The sequence below is a fragment of the Pleurodeles waltl genome, chromosome 1_2 (assembly GCF_031143425.1).
Source record: "Pleurodeles waltl isolate 20211129_DDA chromosome 1_2, aPleWal1.hap1.20221129, whole genome shotgun sequence".
Classification (NCBI taxonomy): Eukaryota; Metazoa; Chordata; class Amphibia; order Caudata; family Salamandridae; genus Pleurodeles; species Pleurodeles waltl.
The window spans coordinates 99574127-99593683 of NC_090437.1; the positions used below are offsets into that span (position 1 = coordinate 99574127).

The window sequence follows — 19557 nt, forward strand, 5'->3', positions numbered from 1 at the left end:
ATCCTTAACCTATGATGTACCAATCACCGCTTGCATCATTATCATAAAGCCGCCACTCTTGCAGGTCTATAAACAATCGTAGGTAAGGGAATGACAGCCCCCCCCCCCATTTAGCTGATGTAGCATCAATCCAAAATAGGAGGTCGTTCTTTGTACTCAAAATACCAAGGCATACGGAATATTGCCTGTACGTGTCCGTAATGGTAGGACTATCTTGCTGTGTATGGTAACGTTTTTGACAGCTCCCACCCTTAACCCAGGGAGAATTGTGCTCAACAAACCATACGATATTGGTGTTATATATCCATAATGGTAGGTTTATCTTGCCGTATATGGAAAGGTTTCTGACAGCTCTCACCCTTAACATAGGGAGCACTGGCACATCTGTCCAAGAAGCTGCTTCCTAGCGGATGACACCTCCCGCATATACTGACGGGATGCACGGATGAGGGCTAGGTCAGAGAGACCGCTACTTCTTGAAGATGCGGTGAGTATCCTCCCTACTGGGAGATGGGCTATGTATGATCTTTGTTTCAGTGGGTCAGGAGCATTTTCACTTTGCGATGCTCGCTTTGTTCTTATTTTTGCCTCTCAGGTGTACACGAAAGTGATGACGGTAGTCACAGCACATATTTGAGGTCAGTTCTGCCAGCTGTCCCCCACCTGGACAGCTGCTTGCTGAAGGTGGACTCGACCCAGACATTCGTAGACTACCTGTAGACATCGGTGAACTACCTAACATCGTTGGAGTTCACTGTGAACGTGCCAAAGTCACAACTGCCTCCTTTGTAGATGCTTAAGTTCATCAAAGCATCCTGGACACGGTGCAGTTTCATGCCACCAACCTGGAGCGGAGAGTCCAGGGTATTCTGGCTATGATCCCGACGTTTCATCCTATGACCCGGATCTCAGCAAGAATGATGTAAGGCAACCGGGTTTATTTTCCTATTGCATCCTGTTGGACAACCTCACTAAATGGCACATACAAGCTCAGCAGTGGGATATGAAGTCTCTATGGGCAGAGTACAATATCACTGTAACCTTTCTGATTAAATCCAGGTTTAGGAGGAGACAGCAAAAGATCTGCCATGGTGGCAGATAGACTGTGACTGGGGTAGTGGCAGACTCCTCTTTATTCCCCACCCAGGATTGGGGTGGTGATAATTCCTCACTGCTGGGCTAGGGCGGCCATCAGGGAGAGGTGAACATTAGAAGACTCTAGAGTTATGGCTGATCTGTGTAGTGTTGAAAGCCTTCTCAACAATCCTCAAAGGGAGGCTAGTACAGGTACTCTGCAACCACACCACTGCCATTTGGCACTACAACAAGCAGAATGGAATGGGGGCTTTGGTCTTGTGTCAGGAGGTTCTGTGCCTATCTAAGTGGCTGACTCACCAGGGTTTTTCTCTGGTTGTGAACCAGCTGGCAGGGTCTCTAAATACCATGATGGATAAACTAATTTGCTGAATACCAGATCACAAATGGCAGTTGCAGCCTGAGGTAATGCAGGGTGTTTTCCAGCAATGGGGAGAGCTATATCTTGATTTTTTTTTTTTGCCCTGACTTGAGTGACGCCAGCAGACTGGATACTTCTCCAGATACAGGCACGCTTTCCCCCACCTACCATGGCTATGAGGGGAGGAGAAAGGGTGCATCCTACTCTATGGTGGCAAGGAGGGCAGCTGAGGTCCTGGACCTTGCATTGCCTTATGTGACCGTCAGGACTAATCTTCTGTCAGAGTTGATACAGCTGGGAGTTTACATCTCAGAACCCATGATCCTGTTTAATGAAGCCCTTACGGATATCTTACTGGTTACGTTGTCCAAACCAAGCACAGGTGCTCCTGTGAACAGGACAATTGCCCTCCGCCATTGCCCGCTCCAAGGGACCCAAGTATTCTGATGCAACACCCCACCACTAAGAGCTTGGTTATTCAAGCCTCTACCTCCCAGGGCACGTTCTTTTCCACACCCCCAGATAGGGAATCCAAAAGGTAGGACTGGCTTGAGAAGAAGATGCTTTCTTCCACCAGCCTTACATTGTGGTCCGTGAACACTGAATGCCTTTTGGGCCATTATTCTCACACGCTGTAGGGTACAGTTCAACAGTTGCTTCCATGGGTCTGGGACGATGCCCCCCGTACTCTTTCAGGCTGTTGCTGATGGGAGAGACGCAGTGGAGGTCACAATCCTTTGTGGATTAGACATAACCAACTTGCCAGGCAGAGCTGTTTCCTTGACAGTGGCCTTGAGGCACCATACCTGGCTGAGGATGTCTGGATTATCAGGGGATGTCCAAGCTACCTTGATGGACATACTCTTTGATGGCACCCGTCTCTACAGACACAAGGTATACCTGGCGCTCGAGCGCTTCAAGGAATCTCGAGCTAGTGCAGGGTCCCTGGGCCTTGCAGCAACCCCTCGCTCCCCCCAGTCTGCCTTTCACCCATTTCATCACCATGTCCATTCCCAGGCAGCCTCTGTGCCGCACATGTTGCCCAGCCTTTGCTTGGCAGAGAGCGCGGGATCCACCATCCTCTTTGATCAGGTGACCAGTGACCTGGACAGCTAGCCAATGCAGGACACTTATTGTCATATTCCTTTCATGACTGCGTGAGGTTCATGGTAGGCCACAAGCACTTTCAGTTCACTGTGCTCCCCTTTGGGCTTACCAGCCCCCCTTGGGTGTTCACCAAGCTGATGGCAGTGGTTGCAGCTCATCTGTGCAAATTAGGAGTTTGTCTGCCCCTACTTCGACGACTGGCTGTTGAAGGCGCGGTGTAGGAAAGTGCCTATTTTGACATGGTCTTCCCCCCACTTTTTGCCTGGTTTCTGGTTCAAATTCAGCTGTAAGTGCACTGGGTATCTGATAAAACAGGTCCCCAGTGCCAGATCTGTTTCCCCAAAACTCCACAGTTGTTTTTCCAAATTGGCAAACCTTTAGCTACCAGTATAAGTCCCTACTAAATGGTCGCCCTGGTACCTAGGACATGGAGTACTAGAGGAAGGCCCCTGAGGGCTGCAGCACGAATTGTGCTACCTTCAGGAGCCCTCTCACGGAGTGCTTTTGCAGGCTGCATATCTTGGTGGAGAACCAAAGGAAAACACGGCATGGCGCACATCCTGTGTGCCCTATCCCCTTTACACTGCATACAATATATGCAAGCCACCTCTCTAGCAGGCCTTCCAGTCCTAAATGCAGAGTGCATTATATTGTATGTGAGGGCATACCTGCATGAACAGATATGCCCCTGTTATGTCTTTGTCGATTCGCAGACATAGTAAGTGAACAGTGAAGCCATTTTAAGTACATGTGCTGGACACTGGTCATTACGAGTTCCCCAGCTACTTGATGGCTTCACTGACAATAGGGATGTTTGGTATCAAACATCTCGTATTAATAAACCCCCAGTGAATCTAGTGATGGGTTTATTAATACATGTACTCAGAGGACACCTAAGAGGTGCCCCCTGAAAACGTACCAACTCCTTGCGTGGGCACTGGCTGGTCAAATCCAGTACAGCCAGCTTAGACAGAGTTCTTGCGCCCTGAGGTGAGAGCCAATGCTCTTGAGGGCTCGAAACAAAGGCCTGCTGTGGGTAGAGGTGTGACCTCCTTTCCCAGGTAGGATGTACGTTCCCCAGCCAGGGAGCTACAAAGGCCTTGCCACTTTTGAAATGCGACCTAGGTGTCTCCAAATGGTGGAGGAGGCTGACTCCCAGTTAATGACCCCATTTTTGGCATCAGGACTGGCGCGAAAATTAGTTAAATTAGTAGGAGTGCCTACTTCATGCCAGTCCCACCCCTAGGGTGGATGATCTGAAGTGGACACTACTTTTTAAATTCCTCCATCTTGTGTGGAAGGAATTAGGCCAGTAGGGTTAGGGCTCCAAAGGAAGTGGTCATAGGAAGGGTGTAGTCATCCTAGAGGTGAGTAGTCTATTGGTTACCACCTGGCACTCCCTACAACGCCCCTAAATTCAGTATTAAGTGGCACCCCCAAACCGTAGAATTCTGTCAACCTAAGAAGAGCCGTACAACACAGAAGTTGCCCAGAAGAGAAGACTGAAGACGTCACCTGGCTTTCCCCCAGCTCTACTGGCCTGTCTGCAACCTTCAAAGAACCTGCACCCAGAAGGTGACTTGTCCTGCAGCCCAGCGACCTGCAAAGCCTTGGGAGGACTGCCTGCCTTCGATAAAGACCAAGAACCCATGTGGACAGCGGACCTGTCTAAAAGAAAGCATCTCTAAAGAAGAAGGTGTCTGCGTGAAGAACCACAAAACCACCCCCTGGAGCCACCTCTGCACCCGATGCCCCCAGCCCGAGTCCAAGTGGCCCACCAGTCCAGTGAAGGTTCCTCAGCACTTCTGACAAAGAGTCCACTGTGGGCTGACCCCTGCCAGACTCCACAGCAATGCCTATAGCCTAAATCCAAGGACTCCCCCTGACAGCGACCTACCTGGGTAACATTGAAGACTCTGAAAATTGCACTGTCGATTTTTGAAACAACAAAGTATTTTTAATATACAAACTGCTTACCTTATAATGAAGTTATTTGGTTCAAAGCATATATGAAAGCAACTGTTATTTTTCTAAATTGACCTCATATTTATTCTTTGAGTGTGTCTGTCATTTATTTCTTCTGTGATTACAACAAATGCATATCCCGACTCCTTAATAAGCCTAACCTCCCCCACATTACCACAAAAAGAGCACTAGACCTATCTATTTCTGCTTCTGCAAGTGTTTGTGGATCCTCTGGACTCTGTACAGTGTACTTCATTTTAGTGCACTATATAGAGAGCCACTTTACTGTAGACAGGCTTGTCCCAGGCTGTCGCCTTCCACCTACAGACTACGGCGGACTTCCTGCATTCACTGGGGTTCACTATAAAGGTGCCAAAGGCACACCTGGCCCCCTCTTAGATCAGAGCTGTTCTGGGCACGGTGCAGTTTTGGTGTTATCCTCACGAGCGGCAAGTCCAGCACATTCAGGGTATGATACCCATGTTTCAGCCTCTATCCTGGATTTCAATGAGACTGACTTTGAGAGTGCTGGGCCTCAGGGCCTCCTGCATCCTGCTGGTGACACATGCCAGGTGGCATACACGGGCTCTGTAGTGGGGCCTGAAGTTCTAGTGGGGTGCAGCATCAGGGGAATCTTTACAGCAAGGTCAAGATCTTTGAGGGAACTACAAGATCTGCATTGGTAATTAACAAACTACAATTAGTTCAGAGGCATACTCCTCTCCCTTCCTTAACCAGACCTGACAGTAGTGACGGATGCCTCACTCCTGGGATGGGGAGGCTATCTGGGAGAGGTGGAGATCAGAGGCATCTAGTCTCTGGCGGAATCTGGATTCCACGTCAACCTGTTGGTGCTCTGTACAATCCTGCTAGCATTGAAGGCATGTCTTCCCTCTTTCAAGGGAAAGATGGTGCAGGTGTTCATGGATGGCACTGCCGCCGTGTGGTTTCGTAACAAGCAGGGTGGGGTGGGGTTGTGGACCCTTTGTTAAGAAGTTCTGCGCCTCTGGATGTGGTTGGAACAGCCGGGCATATCCCTATTGATTCAACACCTGGCGGGCTTTCAGAACGCCAGAACAGACAAACTCAGCCGAAAATGCCTAGGGGATTACAAACGGCATTTCCATCCAGAGGTGGCACAAGTTCCTTTTCAGCAATGGGGAGCCTTGGTTAGAATTGTTTCCCTCCATATAGAATGTGCAATGTCAGCAAATGTGCGTGTTGAAGTTTCCAAGGCTGCAAAGGCTAGGACACGCTTTTCATCTCAAGTGGAACTCAGGCCTCCAGTACGCCTTTCCGCCCATACCACTTCTGTCCATAGTTCTTAAGAAGATCAAAATCAACTGGGCCCCAGTAATCCTTGTGGCTCCTGACTGGACACGGAGAGTTTGGTATCCGAGCTGCTGAGCATATCCATTGGTCCTCAGATCAGAATGCTCCTTTGGGAGGATCTTCTGTCGCAAAAGCAGGAAAGGGTTCTGCACCCAAACCTGTCCACTGTCGCCTTCTTGCATGGAGATTGAGCAGCAAAAGTTGACGGCTTTTGACCTTTGTCCCAGAAATCTGTAACGCAATCTTGGAAACCAAGTGGCCCTCCACTAAAATAGTATACGCCTGTCATTGGAAGAAATCTGTGGCGTGGTCCTCGGACATGTCTGTTTACCCCTTTCTGCCCCTTTTTCTGAGGTACTGTTTATTCTTTCCCTGGTGCAGCAGGGCTTTGCTCTGGGCATTCTTAAAGGCTGTTTGTCTGCTATTTCTGCTTTTTTGAGGTTGCCTAACCAACCTTTTTTGTTTAAGTCCCCTAGTGTACATAGGTTCCTCGAAGGACTTACACATCTATTTTCTCCATCCCAATTCATTATGCCTCACTGGGATCTGAATTTGGTTTTGACATTTCTGACGTGCGCTCCTTTCAAGCCTCTCCCCTATTGTCCTTGTCCTTCTCATTTTGAAAGCAGCCTTCCTTGTGGCTATCACATCTGCCTGTATGGTGTGTGAGCTTCAGGCATTGCCATCTAAGGCGCCCTAGCTTTCCATCTAACCTGACAAAGTGGTGCTTCACACTAGGGCTTCTTTTCTGCCAAAAGTGGTTACGCCCTTTCATGTAAGGCAATTCATCACCTTGCATACTTTTTATGCGCCCCCAAGTCCTTCTAAGGGAGAGGAGTGACTCCACTGCCTGGACCGAAATAGAGTGTTGGCGTTCTACCTTGATTGTACAGGAGAGTTCCGGGTGGATGATCAACTCTGTTGGTTATGTGGGTGTGGAAAAAGGTTGGGCAGTGCAGAATCGGAACATCTCCAGATGGGTCCTAATATACATTAAGGTCTGCTGCACACTGGCCAAAAAGCAACCACCTGAAGGTTTGCATGCTCATTCAACCAGAGCTACAGCTGCGACCACTACGTTAGCATGCGGAGTTCCAGTCCTTGACAGCTGTCAGGTGGCAACGTGGGCTTCTCTGCCCACATTCACCAAACACTATTGCCTGGAAAGTCAGGTCCGTAGGGATGGGTACTTTGCCAGATGGGTCCTGGAAGCCTTCCTTGTATGATCTTAGATCGCAGACCCACCATGCGGGTGGTATTGCATGGGTATCTATTCTAAGTTAAGGAACTGCAACTAGATGTCTCTATCAGATGGACAAGTTTCTTACCTTTGTAACACCTTATCTGGTAGGGACAATATCTGGTTGCAGATTCCTTACCGACCCATCCACCCTCCCCAATCTGCAAACTGATTTCTAGGCACAGGGGCTCCCCCTCCAGGGCCTTAGTTTTGACGCACCAGTAGTCAGTTTCTTTATGGTTCTGTGCTTCTGGCGTGGAAAGTTGTGAAAAAACAGACAGCACACCGAAGTGGCACCTAAAGAGGATCCAGAGCGTTGTATTTGGCGCAGATGCCACCGATGATGTATTGTGGAGCTGACTGACGCCACCTGACAGCGCACAGAGGTATTGCTCACAAAATTCTCTGGACCCGGTCTGACACCTGGGGTAAGCTTCAAAGGTAAGGAAGCTGCAACTAGATAATGTGTCTACCAGATAAGGTGTAACCGAAGGTAAGTAACTTGTTCTTTAGAAGAACCCATTAGAATTTTTTTTTACTTACCTATTTCTGGAGAATACGCTGTATGTAAACTCAGATTCCTCATTGCAGTCCCACCTCCCCGTTCTGGTTAATGGTCCCTTTTAAATTGAAAATGTCCCACACCAACCCAATTTGTTGGTGGGCTCTGTGTTTGATTGCGCAGACAAGCCTTCGAAAGCAGCTGACGTCAGCGCGCCTATTTGGCGCTTATATGCGGCCCGCTCGTCCGTTCTGGAGAGGAACGATGTCAGTGCGGAGCTGCATGACTCCATCTACTGGCGAGCTGGAGTACTGCTTTTGAATTTCTGGATCCAGTTTAAAGCATGCAGGAATAATCAGAAAGTTTGGAATCTGCGGTTAAATAGAGTATCCACCAGAAAGAGCGTTTCCTAAGGTTAATAACTTTTTCAGTACATTGAAATTAGTATCAGAATGATTGAGTACTTTGTAATGTTTTTACCTTTCAGCCTGGGAGAGATGCCAAAGGAGCAGCCTTAGCTTTATTCACAGCTAGGCTCCATCGATCTGACATTACCACACACAAAGCGGTACTGCAGGCAATTATCTATCAACTTGATAAAGCTATAGAAAGGTAAAAATCACATTTTTATTCAATAGACATATCTCTGAATTTGTTAAACTTCCTGTTGCTTCTATGAACTATTAAGAGCGTTTGATTAGCCTTCATTTACATGCATTTTTTACATTTTTTTGGTAATAGTCCAACAATCATTTTTCTGGGGTAAATGTTTAGCCTGTTACATTTGTATGAAATGTATAATCTCCTTTCCTTCTTGCTCTAAAAAGAGTTGCATCTAGTTATGAAGTTATGTTTTCCTTTGACCTGAAAAGTAAATGCATGTTGCATAATCTTCAAATTTATTGCAACTTTTTGATTTCTGTCTCTGAGCATTGCAAATGTGAAGTAATCCTGAAAAATTTGCTTTTATCACTTGCACTCTTAATTAGTGCAGACATAGTTAAATTGCGATTGTAGTCTTTATATGGCAGGTAGCATTTTGCCAGTGAGTACGAGTTGAAAGGTGTTGGTATTTCCAACAAGCTGTTATTCTTTGTAAGGCATTTGATAGTAATTTATTAAGCAACACAAGGCTTGATCCACATAGTGGTAGATCATCTGTTGTATCCCGGCTAAGTTGTGTAGCAGCATTTCTCCACGATACAATGCCAGACCAGTGGCAGCGTAATGCAGAATATTTAAACCTCATATGTTTTGGGGCTGCACCACATTCTTGGCATCACTTGCATGAGTCATTCTTGTATATGTTCATTGTATGTAATCTTTCATGGTACCAAATTGATACGTGGATTGTGAAAGTGTCATGGCTCTTTTTCAGACTTGAGTGTGTGCTAAACGGGTATGGATGCATCAGATTATTCTATGTCTTTACTGAGCATTGCAGATTGTGTGCCCTTTTCATTTGGTGATTCCTTATTTTTATAGATTGAGGTTTTGGAAAGATTGAGCAGTAATGGTGTTTAGTCTAACTTTCATCACGTCGTGCACATCTCGTCAGTCTTGCCTGATTTCTTGGATTTTCTACACTGGGGTTCTGTCTTTTAATTCTTAACTTTGCTTAGAGTCAGGTCGAGTTGCCTCTCATTGATTTCAGTTTGTTTGTTGAACTCTCTTGTTAGATGTGGCCAGTGGTCATAATTCCATTCTGTCTTGCCAGTGTTGAGCTGAAGACAGTTGCCTTTCTATCAGTCAGTGACTTCTGTCATGTTGGGGGGTCTTGTCTGTTAGGAGTAGGGAGAGTATGAGTTGTGTGTCCTTTCTTTTATTTGCTGAGACTGCGTAGTCATAAAGACACTACTACTAAAAAAACCTTTGTGATTAGCAAATAATCTTTAACTTACACGAAAATGGTAAGATTACCTTTGTGAATCAGGCCCATAAATTTTACGCTTACTTTGATGTACAAGGAACTAAAAAGATCCAAAAAGGCTTACGATTTTCATAGTATGATAGATGATGTAGGGATGTATCATCCTATCGAGTGACCATGACGAAGGAAGTGGTCTAGACATTTGGGTAGATACACCTGTGTATATTTGGGGTGTATTCCTGCACACCTCACCCAAATAGCCATTAAAACTATGGAAAACGAATGATTCAGAACTAAAGTAAATAAACCAATTGTACATACCCTTCTTTGGATCCTAGAAAACTGGCATTTTCATTAAAGCAAAGGTTATTATGAACACAACTAATATCTTGGAGGATAATTTAATGTCCACTTGGAGTCATCCTTGCCGCAAGTGATGTGTGCAATGCCTATATAGATGGCTCCCCGTGCGCTGACATCAATTCTTTTCTTTCCTCACTAGTCTGTGCAGATTTGGAAAAAAGCTACACCCAGTCTTTTTTGACTGACTTTTTTTTTTCATTTTTTTTTTCACTTGTGGTCTCCTGGTGTGTAAGTTATGTCCACTAGAAAAGCTAGTTTTAAGCCATGTGGTGCTTGTTGCCAGCAAATGTCAGTGAAGGACCCACATTTGGTATGTCTCTGGTGCCTGGAGGGTGATCACACACTCACAACACAAAGACCTGCGCCATGCAACTCCAGGCTTGAGGGAGCAGCCTTTTAAGCTCCTCACTGCAAGATTAGTGGCGGAGTCACTCCAGGCACTCATATTCACAGTCAAAGTCGGGGAAATTGGCTAAGTCCCACAAGAGAAAGAAGTGTAAGGTCGAAGAGGTCTTCTGTTGAAGTCTTCCAACAAGATGAGGGAGCATTGGCATTCTAGGCCTGGCTCCAAGGTAGAGCCTGTGCCATTTCTGCACCTCCCAGAATTTCCTGGAGCTGGAGCGACCGCTGCCCAACTACATGAATTCTGTGAGGCAGTGCACCTCATATTTAGGCAGTCCGTCCCTGGTGGAGTGCCATCAGGCCCGCTGGCTCGGGAGGGGCCTTTACTGGTCTTCTATTGCTGAGTGTGCCCTTGGCACCAGTCAAGCCCCTTGGATCCATAGATAGATCCGTAATGGTGCAGGTCGTGCCACCTGGACCTTGCCCGATGGCCACTTCAATGCCGGCACCTACGGCAATGCCATCCCCATCGTCATCCTTGACTCTGACACAGAGCTGGAGCGACGTTGTCCAATGCAGATTCTAGCACCGACTGGTGGCAGAACCCACAGATTGAAGTAATTGCCTTATTCCTATGACACTGGAATTGAGGATGAATGGGAGAAGCAACTGGACCCTTATGAATGCAAGCCATTAGATGACACTGAGGACACCTGGTATGAGGATCTGGTGAATGCCAGCAGCCTGGATACCTCCTCAGACACTGGCTTGGCCTTTTACCCTCCCCCCACCCCCTTGGCTATGGAGCACAGTACCTCATTTGCACTGGTGGTGAGGAGGGAAGCTGAAGGTCCTGGACCTTCAGCTGCCCTTGATGGCTGTCAAGGCTAACGTCTAGATGGAGGTGCTTCAACCGGGACAGGAATCACCCAGTCTGAACCTCTTCTCCCTATTAACAAAGCCCTCACATAAGTTCTACTTGGGGCTTGGTACAAGCCCTGCATAGGAGCTCCTGTGCATAGGGCAATTGCCCACTGCCATCAACCTTCCCCAGGTACCCTGGTTTCCTCACCTACCACCACCAACCCCTGGGGAGCTAGGTGGTCTAAGCCTCCACCTCCAGAGTAAACCTGGTGTATTCCCTTCTACACCACTGAATAGGGAATCCAAGAGGCTGGGTATCTTTATGAAGAGGATGTTCTCGTTTGCCAGTCTAGCACCATGTGCCTTTTGGGCTGATACTCCTGTAGAATGTGGTACTCTGTTGTACAGGTGCTGCTTATGGTTTTGAAGGAGTCACCAAAGAAAAGGGGTTTTCACATAACCCCATGAAACTTGGACTACAACAAACAGAAAATGGCCTGCATGTGGGGTCAAATCTGCAAGCATGCTTTTCATAAACCAACCAATAGATTAAAAGTTTCTTGTTGGACTCCCCTTACTTAAAATCATCTGTTTTAAACGTTCTTTTAACAATAATCTACAAGGATAAATGGAATGCTGGAATTAGAACACTAAACAAAAAGGTGTATATTGTTGTACTTATTTTATATTGCATTATTGTTTTAACTTATTTTTATACACATTGACCTTCTACATATGCAGATTCATGCTTCAAATATACACAGAATTTACACGCACAATCTTCTCCTTGTCTGTCAGTGCTTAGTTTTGAAAACTTGTGGTTAATACTGTATTTCATCCCCTCATCCACCAGGAGGTAGTCCATATAAAGAATAAGAAAATCTATAGAGAAACAATCTCTCTGAATATTGCTTTAAATTCCTTGCATTTATAGTCTTCAGGCTCCTCCACAAGAAAGGTCGACATTTTTCTGCCCCAAACATTTTTGGCTTCCTCAGGACCACGGAAAGACAAGAATGATTTGTGGACCACCGGTACTGAATTTCTTAGTACCTCTAAAACCAAAAATCCTTCTAATTCCTCCTCAAAATATCTTGACACCTGAGGTCCCCGCTATTCTGTCACCTTGTGGGATCCCTTTCTGCATCGAGCATCAGTGTTGATTTTTGCACACTGAGTGCAAAGAAATGGTCTGTCTCATCCCACGCTGTTGGCGAGTGTAATCCTGTCGGAGGAGGCCCGCACCATACACTTTCAAGCCATTACCGAGGGAAGGGATGCAGCTAAGTTTGCCATTCTATGTGGGCTGGGCAGTGCAATTTCCTCGTTGGTGGCCCTTCGGGCACCACACCTAGTTGAGAACCACTGGCTTCTCCGGGGGATGTAAAGGCCTTGCTGATGGACATGCCCTTTGATGGCTCCTGTCTCTTTGAAGATAAGGTGGCGTCAGCTCCAGAACACTTCAAGGACAACAAGGCTGCGGCCCGGTTTTTGTGCTTTTTATGGCCCCTCACCAACTACAGTCTGCCTTATGCTCCTTTCGTGGCCACTGAAGGGGCTTCCAACCACAAGACTACCCTCTCATCCACCAGGGCCGCAGGCTTCCCAACCCTTGCTTGGCCAAGGACTCAGTACCCACAAACCTTGTGGGCCACGTAGCCAGAGGTCAGGCCAGTTCACAGGATGAATACATCCTTACTCCGCCAGAAAGCTGCAGCTCTCTTGGCCAAGCTAGCCATAGACAAGTCACTAGCATCAGAAGTAGGGCGTTGTTGATTTCCCGCTATTTTCTTGTGCCCAAAAACAAACAGAGGCCTTCATCCTATCCGAGGCCCACGCCCTCTCAGTTTCTTCCTGAAAAAGGAGTAATTCAAACTGCTCACACCTGTTCAGGTCCTTTCTGCCCTATACTCGAGACTGGATGATAGCGTTGGACTTTCATTTTCAGGACGTATATTTCCACATCCCCATTCTGCCTGCCCAAAGGCATTATCTGTGGTCCATAGTGGGCCACAAGCTTTTTCAGTGCTCACCTTTGGCCTTTCCGGCGTCCCTTGGGTGTTCGCCAAGGTGATGGTGGTGGTTGCTACTCCTCTGCGGAGATCGGGTGCTAGTCTTCTCCTATCTCAACAACTGGCTTTTGAAGGCGGACTCTTCCCAGGCAGTCGTCTTTCACCTCTGGACTACAGTGGACCTCCTGCACTCTCTGGCGTTCTTTGTCAACGTGCCAAAGTCACACTTGACTACTTCTCAGTTGCTACCTTTCGTGAGAGCCATTCTGCCCACAGTGCAGTCTTGTTTTAGCCTCCTTCCTGAATTTTGTTGAGTCTCATGCTGAGGCTGCTGGGCCTCATGGCCACCTGCATCCTATTAGTAATGCATGCCCATCAGCATATATGGGTTCTGCAGTGGAACCTGAAGTTCTAGTGGGCGCGGCATCAGGAGAACTTCCTCTACATGGTTCAGATCTCAGAAGTCACTGCAAAAGTTCTGTAGTCGTGGCTGACGAACAGCTATTTGGTCAGCCATAGACCCCTCTCCCTTCCCCAACGAGATCTAACTGAAGTGACAGATGCATCACTTTTGGGCTGGGGTAGCCTTCTGGGAGAGGTGGAGATAAGAGGGCTCAGGTCTCTGGCTGAATCACGGCTCCACATCAACCTGTTGGAGCTCTGTGCAATCCGATCGGCATTGAAAGCTTTTCTATCCTCCATCAAGTGGTAGGCTGTTCACAGACAACACCATCACCATGTGGTACTGCAACAATCATCATGGGGTGAGTTTGTGGGCCGCCTGTTAAGAGGCCCTGTGTTTGTGGACATGCCTGGAACTTCAGGGTATTTCCTTGGTGGTTCAACACCTGGCTGGCTCTCTGAACACCAGGGCGGACAAACTCAGCTGTGGATGCCTATAGAATCACAAGTATCCTCTCCATTCGGAGGTGGTGTAAGCTCTCTACCAAGAGTGGGGAAAGCCTGGGTTAGATCTGTTTGCCATCGCCAAGAAAGAGCAGTGTCAGATGTTCTACACACTGGAGTTTCCAAGGCAGCTCTCATTCAGAGATGCTTTTCATCTAGAGTGGAGCTGAAGCCTCCTGTATGCCTCTCTGCCACTACCACTCCGGCCCAGAATTCTCAAGAAGATCAGGAATGACCAGGCTCAAGTCATTCTTGTGTCTCCAGATTGAGCACAGAGATTTTTGATATCCTGAGCTGTTCAGCATATCCATTGGTTCTCCAATCAGGCTGTCTCTTTGGGAGGATCTTCTGTCGCAACAGCAGGGAAAGGTCTTGCGCCTGATCCTGCCAGTGGTCCACCTTCGTGCGTGAAGATTGAGTGGCTACAGTTGACATCCCTTGACCTTCCGGCCAAAGTTTGTAATATCATTTAGTCAGCAAGATTCTCCTCAACCAAGACTGCCATTGTGTCAAGTTTGTGGCGTGGTGTGCAGAAAAACAGGATGACTCCTTTTCTGCTCCTCTTTCACAGGTTCTTTTGTTTATTCTCACCCTGGCCCAGAAGGGCTTTGCATTGGGCACGTTGAAAGTTTATTTGTCAGGTGTATCAGTATTCCTGTGGTTACCAAATCAGCCTTCTTTTTTCAAACCTCCCTATTGTAAATAGATTTCTGAAGGGTCTTCAGCATATGTTTCCCCCCAGTCCCCTCCATATTGCCTCAGTGGGAACTCAACCTGGTTCTTACCTATCTGATGTGCACTCCCTTTGAACTTCTCTGTAAATGTAAGTCTGACTACTATCAAGTGGACAGCCTTTCTTGTGACAATAACATCTGCTAGGAGGGTTAGCAAGTTACAGGTGCTAACGGGGCACCCTCCTTATGTTACATTTTACCTGGACAAGCTGGTCCTTTGGACTCAAACGTACTTCTTACCGAAGGTGGTGACCCTGTTCCGTATAGGTCAGTCTTTTACCCGGTCTTTTACCTTACTTACCTTTATATGCTCCACCTCATCCCTCTAAAGAAGAGGAGCGACTCCACCGGCTGGACCCAAAAAGAGCATTGTCGTTCTACCTTGCATGAACAAAAGAGGTCCGGGTGGGCGAACAACTTTTTGTTGGGTATGCTGGACCCCAGAAAGGGAAGGTGGTACAGAAACAGACCATCTCATATTTGATAGTGCTCTGTATCAAAATCTGCTACGCGTTGTCAAAGAAGCAACCCCCTGAGGACTTGCACGCTCATTCCATCGTAACCAAGGCTCTGATCACTGCGTTAGCAAGTGGAGTTCCGGTCCTGGACATCTGCCAGGCACCAACTTTGATGGCATGCGGAGCCGAAAAACGCCACCTTCCAGCCTGCAGGGTTTCTGCTGGAAAAAAACATTTCTGGATCCAGTTTGATGCCTGGGGATAATGCTGAGTTAAGGAATCTGCAGCTAGATAGTGTCGACCAGAAAAGGCCTTACTGAAGGTAAGTAACATTAGTAGAGAGCAGCTGCTTCCGTTGGTGCCTCAGTAGAATAATTCATTAGTGTGGAGCATAAATATTTGAAGGCAGAAATAATATAACTCCATTCACCAGTTCTGCCTTCTTCATCTGCAAAAATATTTTTCTTATTATTAAAATACCCCTTTTGCTAAGATACCGGAGTATCATTTGGGCTATCTTTCATCAGTAAGACAACACTTGATTGCCAAAATATAAATTTTTACCAATTTTTTTTTTTTTTTACAGAGTGGAATCACAGCGAAATGGATTAATTTTCATTTACGACATGACAAATTCGAACTATGGGAATTTCGATTATGAGCTTTGTGTTAAAATATTAAATCTACTGAAGGTATGTATTCTTTATTCTTGGTAACAAATTCTGTAGCTTAGCATGTTTTCTGGTAGTGCAGACTTGTCTCAGGGGACTTTAACCTCTGTTTTCATTACAAAAGATCACATCAATGTAAGTGAACAATGTTGACTTATAAACATAAAAATGAAATACAGCAGCAAAATATGTAATAATTGTATTCTGTATCCTTGACTTCATGTTGAGATTACAATAATTTTATTTTCCGTAATAAACCATATTTGGATGGTAATGGGCTGTCTTATGTGGTCTCAGCCTATTTTCATGCCCCAGCTGCTCAAACACACTGATGGAAATTTCACAGGTTAACCTGGAGTACTAGAGTACCCAGAATGTTTTAAATCTTCTGTCGTAGGGGTAGGCAGAGCTGAACACAATATAGGAGTGAGTCCTTAGTGAGTCTCAACATCCACTGCAGGGGTAAAACATCCATGTAGATGAGGTTGATGGAGAGGCGGGCTGCCGATTAAATTAAGGTTCACTGAAACACCTGGTAGTACTGACAGCACTGCAAAAACCATAGTTGACTACACTACTTCTAATAACAGTTGAAAGGTTGGAAAGCCGTGTTGGGGGATGCCATGCATTAAAAACAAAAGGGTTTTGCTGTAGAAGCTTCATGACAGACTGCTTGAAGCTGAGAAAGCCCACAATTTCGTACAGAACTGCAGAAAAAGTATTGAAAGGTAATAGTTGTGAGAGAACAAATTAGAACTGACAGATGGAGCCAGTTACCTCCAGGAGAAAATAAACATGTTTTTAGTAAGGGAACGCTTTCAGAAAGCTGTCAACAATTATTTTTTGTTTGTTTTTTACCATTCTGGGTCCTTCTCTCCCGGATACAAGAGAAATTAAGATCATGTCTCTTTAGATTGAAAATGCCACTCCTGGGTAGACAGAATATTGTATTTCAGGAAGTCCTTGTCTACATATTCTATATGAATTGGTTGTGTTTCCCCAGAAAAGACATGCATTAGCGGTGTTGTTTCAAATTCATTTGCCAGGGTCATTGAACAAGGTTAGGCAAGACTCAGTGTTTTGTGCGACCCTGAGAAGGGTGACTGACAGTTCCACATTTGCTGAAGCATCATCACGGTCGTCTTTCTGCATTACCGCTTTACTTGGGTGAGATGTGAAACCGATAACAGCTGGTGCATGATGGACCCTACGCTTAGACCATCGTTGCAAAAGGCCTTTCAAATCTGTTAGGGTCAGTACCAAAAGTTGTCAGACCCATCGGAATTTTGAGGTTTCTGTGAATATTTCAGATCTCTTTACTTTTGAACTGTGATTTCAGCTTCTGAAAGCAGTGGAAATGTATGAAGAAATACCGGGGGACTCAAGACTCAGTATTACAGACTTCCTCCAGTTATGCCTAATTTCTTAATGGGCACTCAAGATCCAAGTCCCAATGGGCTGGATTTTCCTCACACACCAGTACTCCACTGTAAGTTATGCCACACATGGCGATATACCTTTTCTTTTGGTAAGCTGCTCGTAATGCACACATAAGTGATAGACCCCATTGGCAGGTGTACCGGCTTCCTAAGTTACAGAGGGATCCAGGCTTCGTTTTGCCAGTCACCAACAGTAAACTAAGAGTGTGTGATGAAACATTTCCCTTGACATGATCTAATATTTTACTATTGCCCATTGATACCATTATGGTGAAAAGCTTATGTTCTATGGCATTTGTGGCTGTAGATACACATACTCCTTCCATCTGGTGTTGGGTCCTGAGTGTTGCAAGTTGTTTTTCTTCGAAGAAGCATTTTCGAGTCACAGGATCAAGTGGTTCCTTCTCGATTATACTGCGCATGGGCATCGACTCATTTGTTAGGTTTTCTCTCCGCCATCCGGTTCGGACGTTTGTGTCTCCGTCTTTTGACTTGTTCCAGTTTGAAACCTTTCTTTCCGTCTTCTCTTTATCGAACTTATTGTTTCTTGATTGCGTATTTCTATCTTCTCATTCGTCTCCACTCGTCGGTCAGGGCACTGACAATGTGCCCTCCGGGGTGCCCTCACCTACTTTAACACGTTGCACCAACCATTATGCTGAGCTGCTGGAACTCTGTTGTGTTTCTCTCCTCGGTGAATGCAAAATTTCCCCACATCGACTTACATCTGGTGTGTAACTTATCTCTCTCCAAATCACCAGAAAGCTATCTGCGACGCCTGCAAATCCTTCCGATCAAAGAGTACCGTTCGGGACCGAAGAGCTTATCGGTTGGAAATGGCACACAAGACTTGGGATGACAGCCCCGGACATCTTTGGGGAGGAACACGCCCAGGAGGAGCTAGAGCAAGAGGTGGCCTTTCGGTTCAGGACTCTGACGTGCAGTCAGATATCGAAAGTCATGAGGTAGCATCTGCACAACCTGTGAGTACCGTGGCCCCTCCTGCCCGCCCTAAGATTATTACAAATCCCCTTGCAGAGGTTACCGGACTGTCACTGCCACCAGGCCATGGCTGGATCCGAAAAGCTGTTTCGGCTGCCCGCCCTCTGGCTCATCTCCCAAAATAGCCAAGACCAAAAGAACGTCTTCGACCTCAGGCACCTCGGTCTGAGACATTGTTGCCATCTCGTTCCAAAGTTCGGTTCTGAGTACTTCTGCTTCGAGCCAAAAAGCTACCACCTCCACTTTGGTGACGATCAAATCTCACCGACCAAAAACTTTGGTATCAAATACCACAGAACCAAGAACATTGGGGCAGAAAGACTCCAGTCATTCTTCAGCTACACCTTCACCTGTGGAACCCATTTTGCAGATGATGGATGCTCGGCAGCGCGTTATGGAGGGTACAGGCCACATTATTGCTTCTCCCCTGTACTTTTGAAGAGGAAACTGTCCTTTCAAGAGGCCTTGGACACTTCTCCTCCTCCTGATCCACCATCTCCTCCACTTCCTTCTCCTCCACCCCCATTCACCTGCCTTACATATTGCAGGAGATTTTACTCCTTGGTGATCCCCTTAATACACTGGGGAAGATGTGGGTGGGACACAGCAGGACCCTGACCCAAGGGACACATATGACCTGACCCCATAGTGAGCAGTGACCCAGATTTGTACTCTGCATGCCCCTTAGCACCAGAGGATAGTACATCCTATCAGCAGGTAGTGGCAAGGGCAGCCACCTTCCACAATGTGAAGCAGCAGAGGGACCCCATCAAACAGGACTTATGTTTGACACCTCACATCTACCCATAGGGATAGCCAGTTTCTCCACATGCTGCCTGGCATGCTTCGTCACACTGATGACATTTTGAATGAGCCCGTCTGCTCTACATATATCACCCCTATAGTAGATAACAAATATAAGCCTGCTCCATCTGGTCCAGTATACATTTGGTCACAGGTCCCTCGAGCTTCTATCGTAGCCACCACTGCATGAAAACATGCCAATAGCCAAGCCACAGGGGACTCTCCTTCTGACAAGGAGAGTAAGAAGTTAGATGCTGCCGGCAAAAGGGTGGCTGCACAGGCATCTATTCATTGGTGTATCGCCAAAGACCTTACTAGCCTGGTATGACTGGGCAAACTGGGATGAAATGGAGGAGCTCCTCCAGTTTCTCCCAGAAGAGCACTGCAGAAGAGGGCAGCAAATTGTTGCTAAGGGCAAACCATTACTTATAACTCCATACACTGTGCCTTAGATGCCGCAGATAACAGCTGCACGCAGCATCAATATCAG

General features: G+C 46.6%; 1 protein-coding gene across 8 annotated transcripts in view; it reads left to right on the plus strand.

The window, feature by feature from the left end:
- The window catches only part of LOC138297158 (tyrosine-protein phosphatase non-receptor type 9-like), a 766145-nt gene that overhangs the window by 344210 nt on the left and 402378 nt on the right, over positions 1 to 19557 (plus strand). For all 8 annotated transcript variants that reach the window (XM_069236649.1, XM_069236659.1, XM_069236681.1 and 5 more), the window contains 2 exons: positions 8090 to 8214; positions 15738 to 15843. In XM_069236649.1, the coding sequence (XP_069092750.1) occupies positions 8090 to 8214; positions 15738 to 15843 (231 nt within the window). The remainder of the gene's footprint in view (positions 1 to 8089; positions 8215 to 15737; positions 15844 to 19557) is intronic.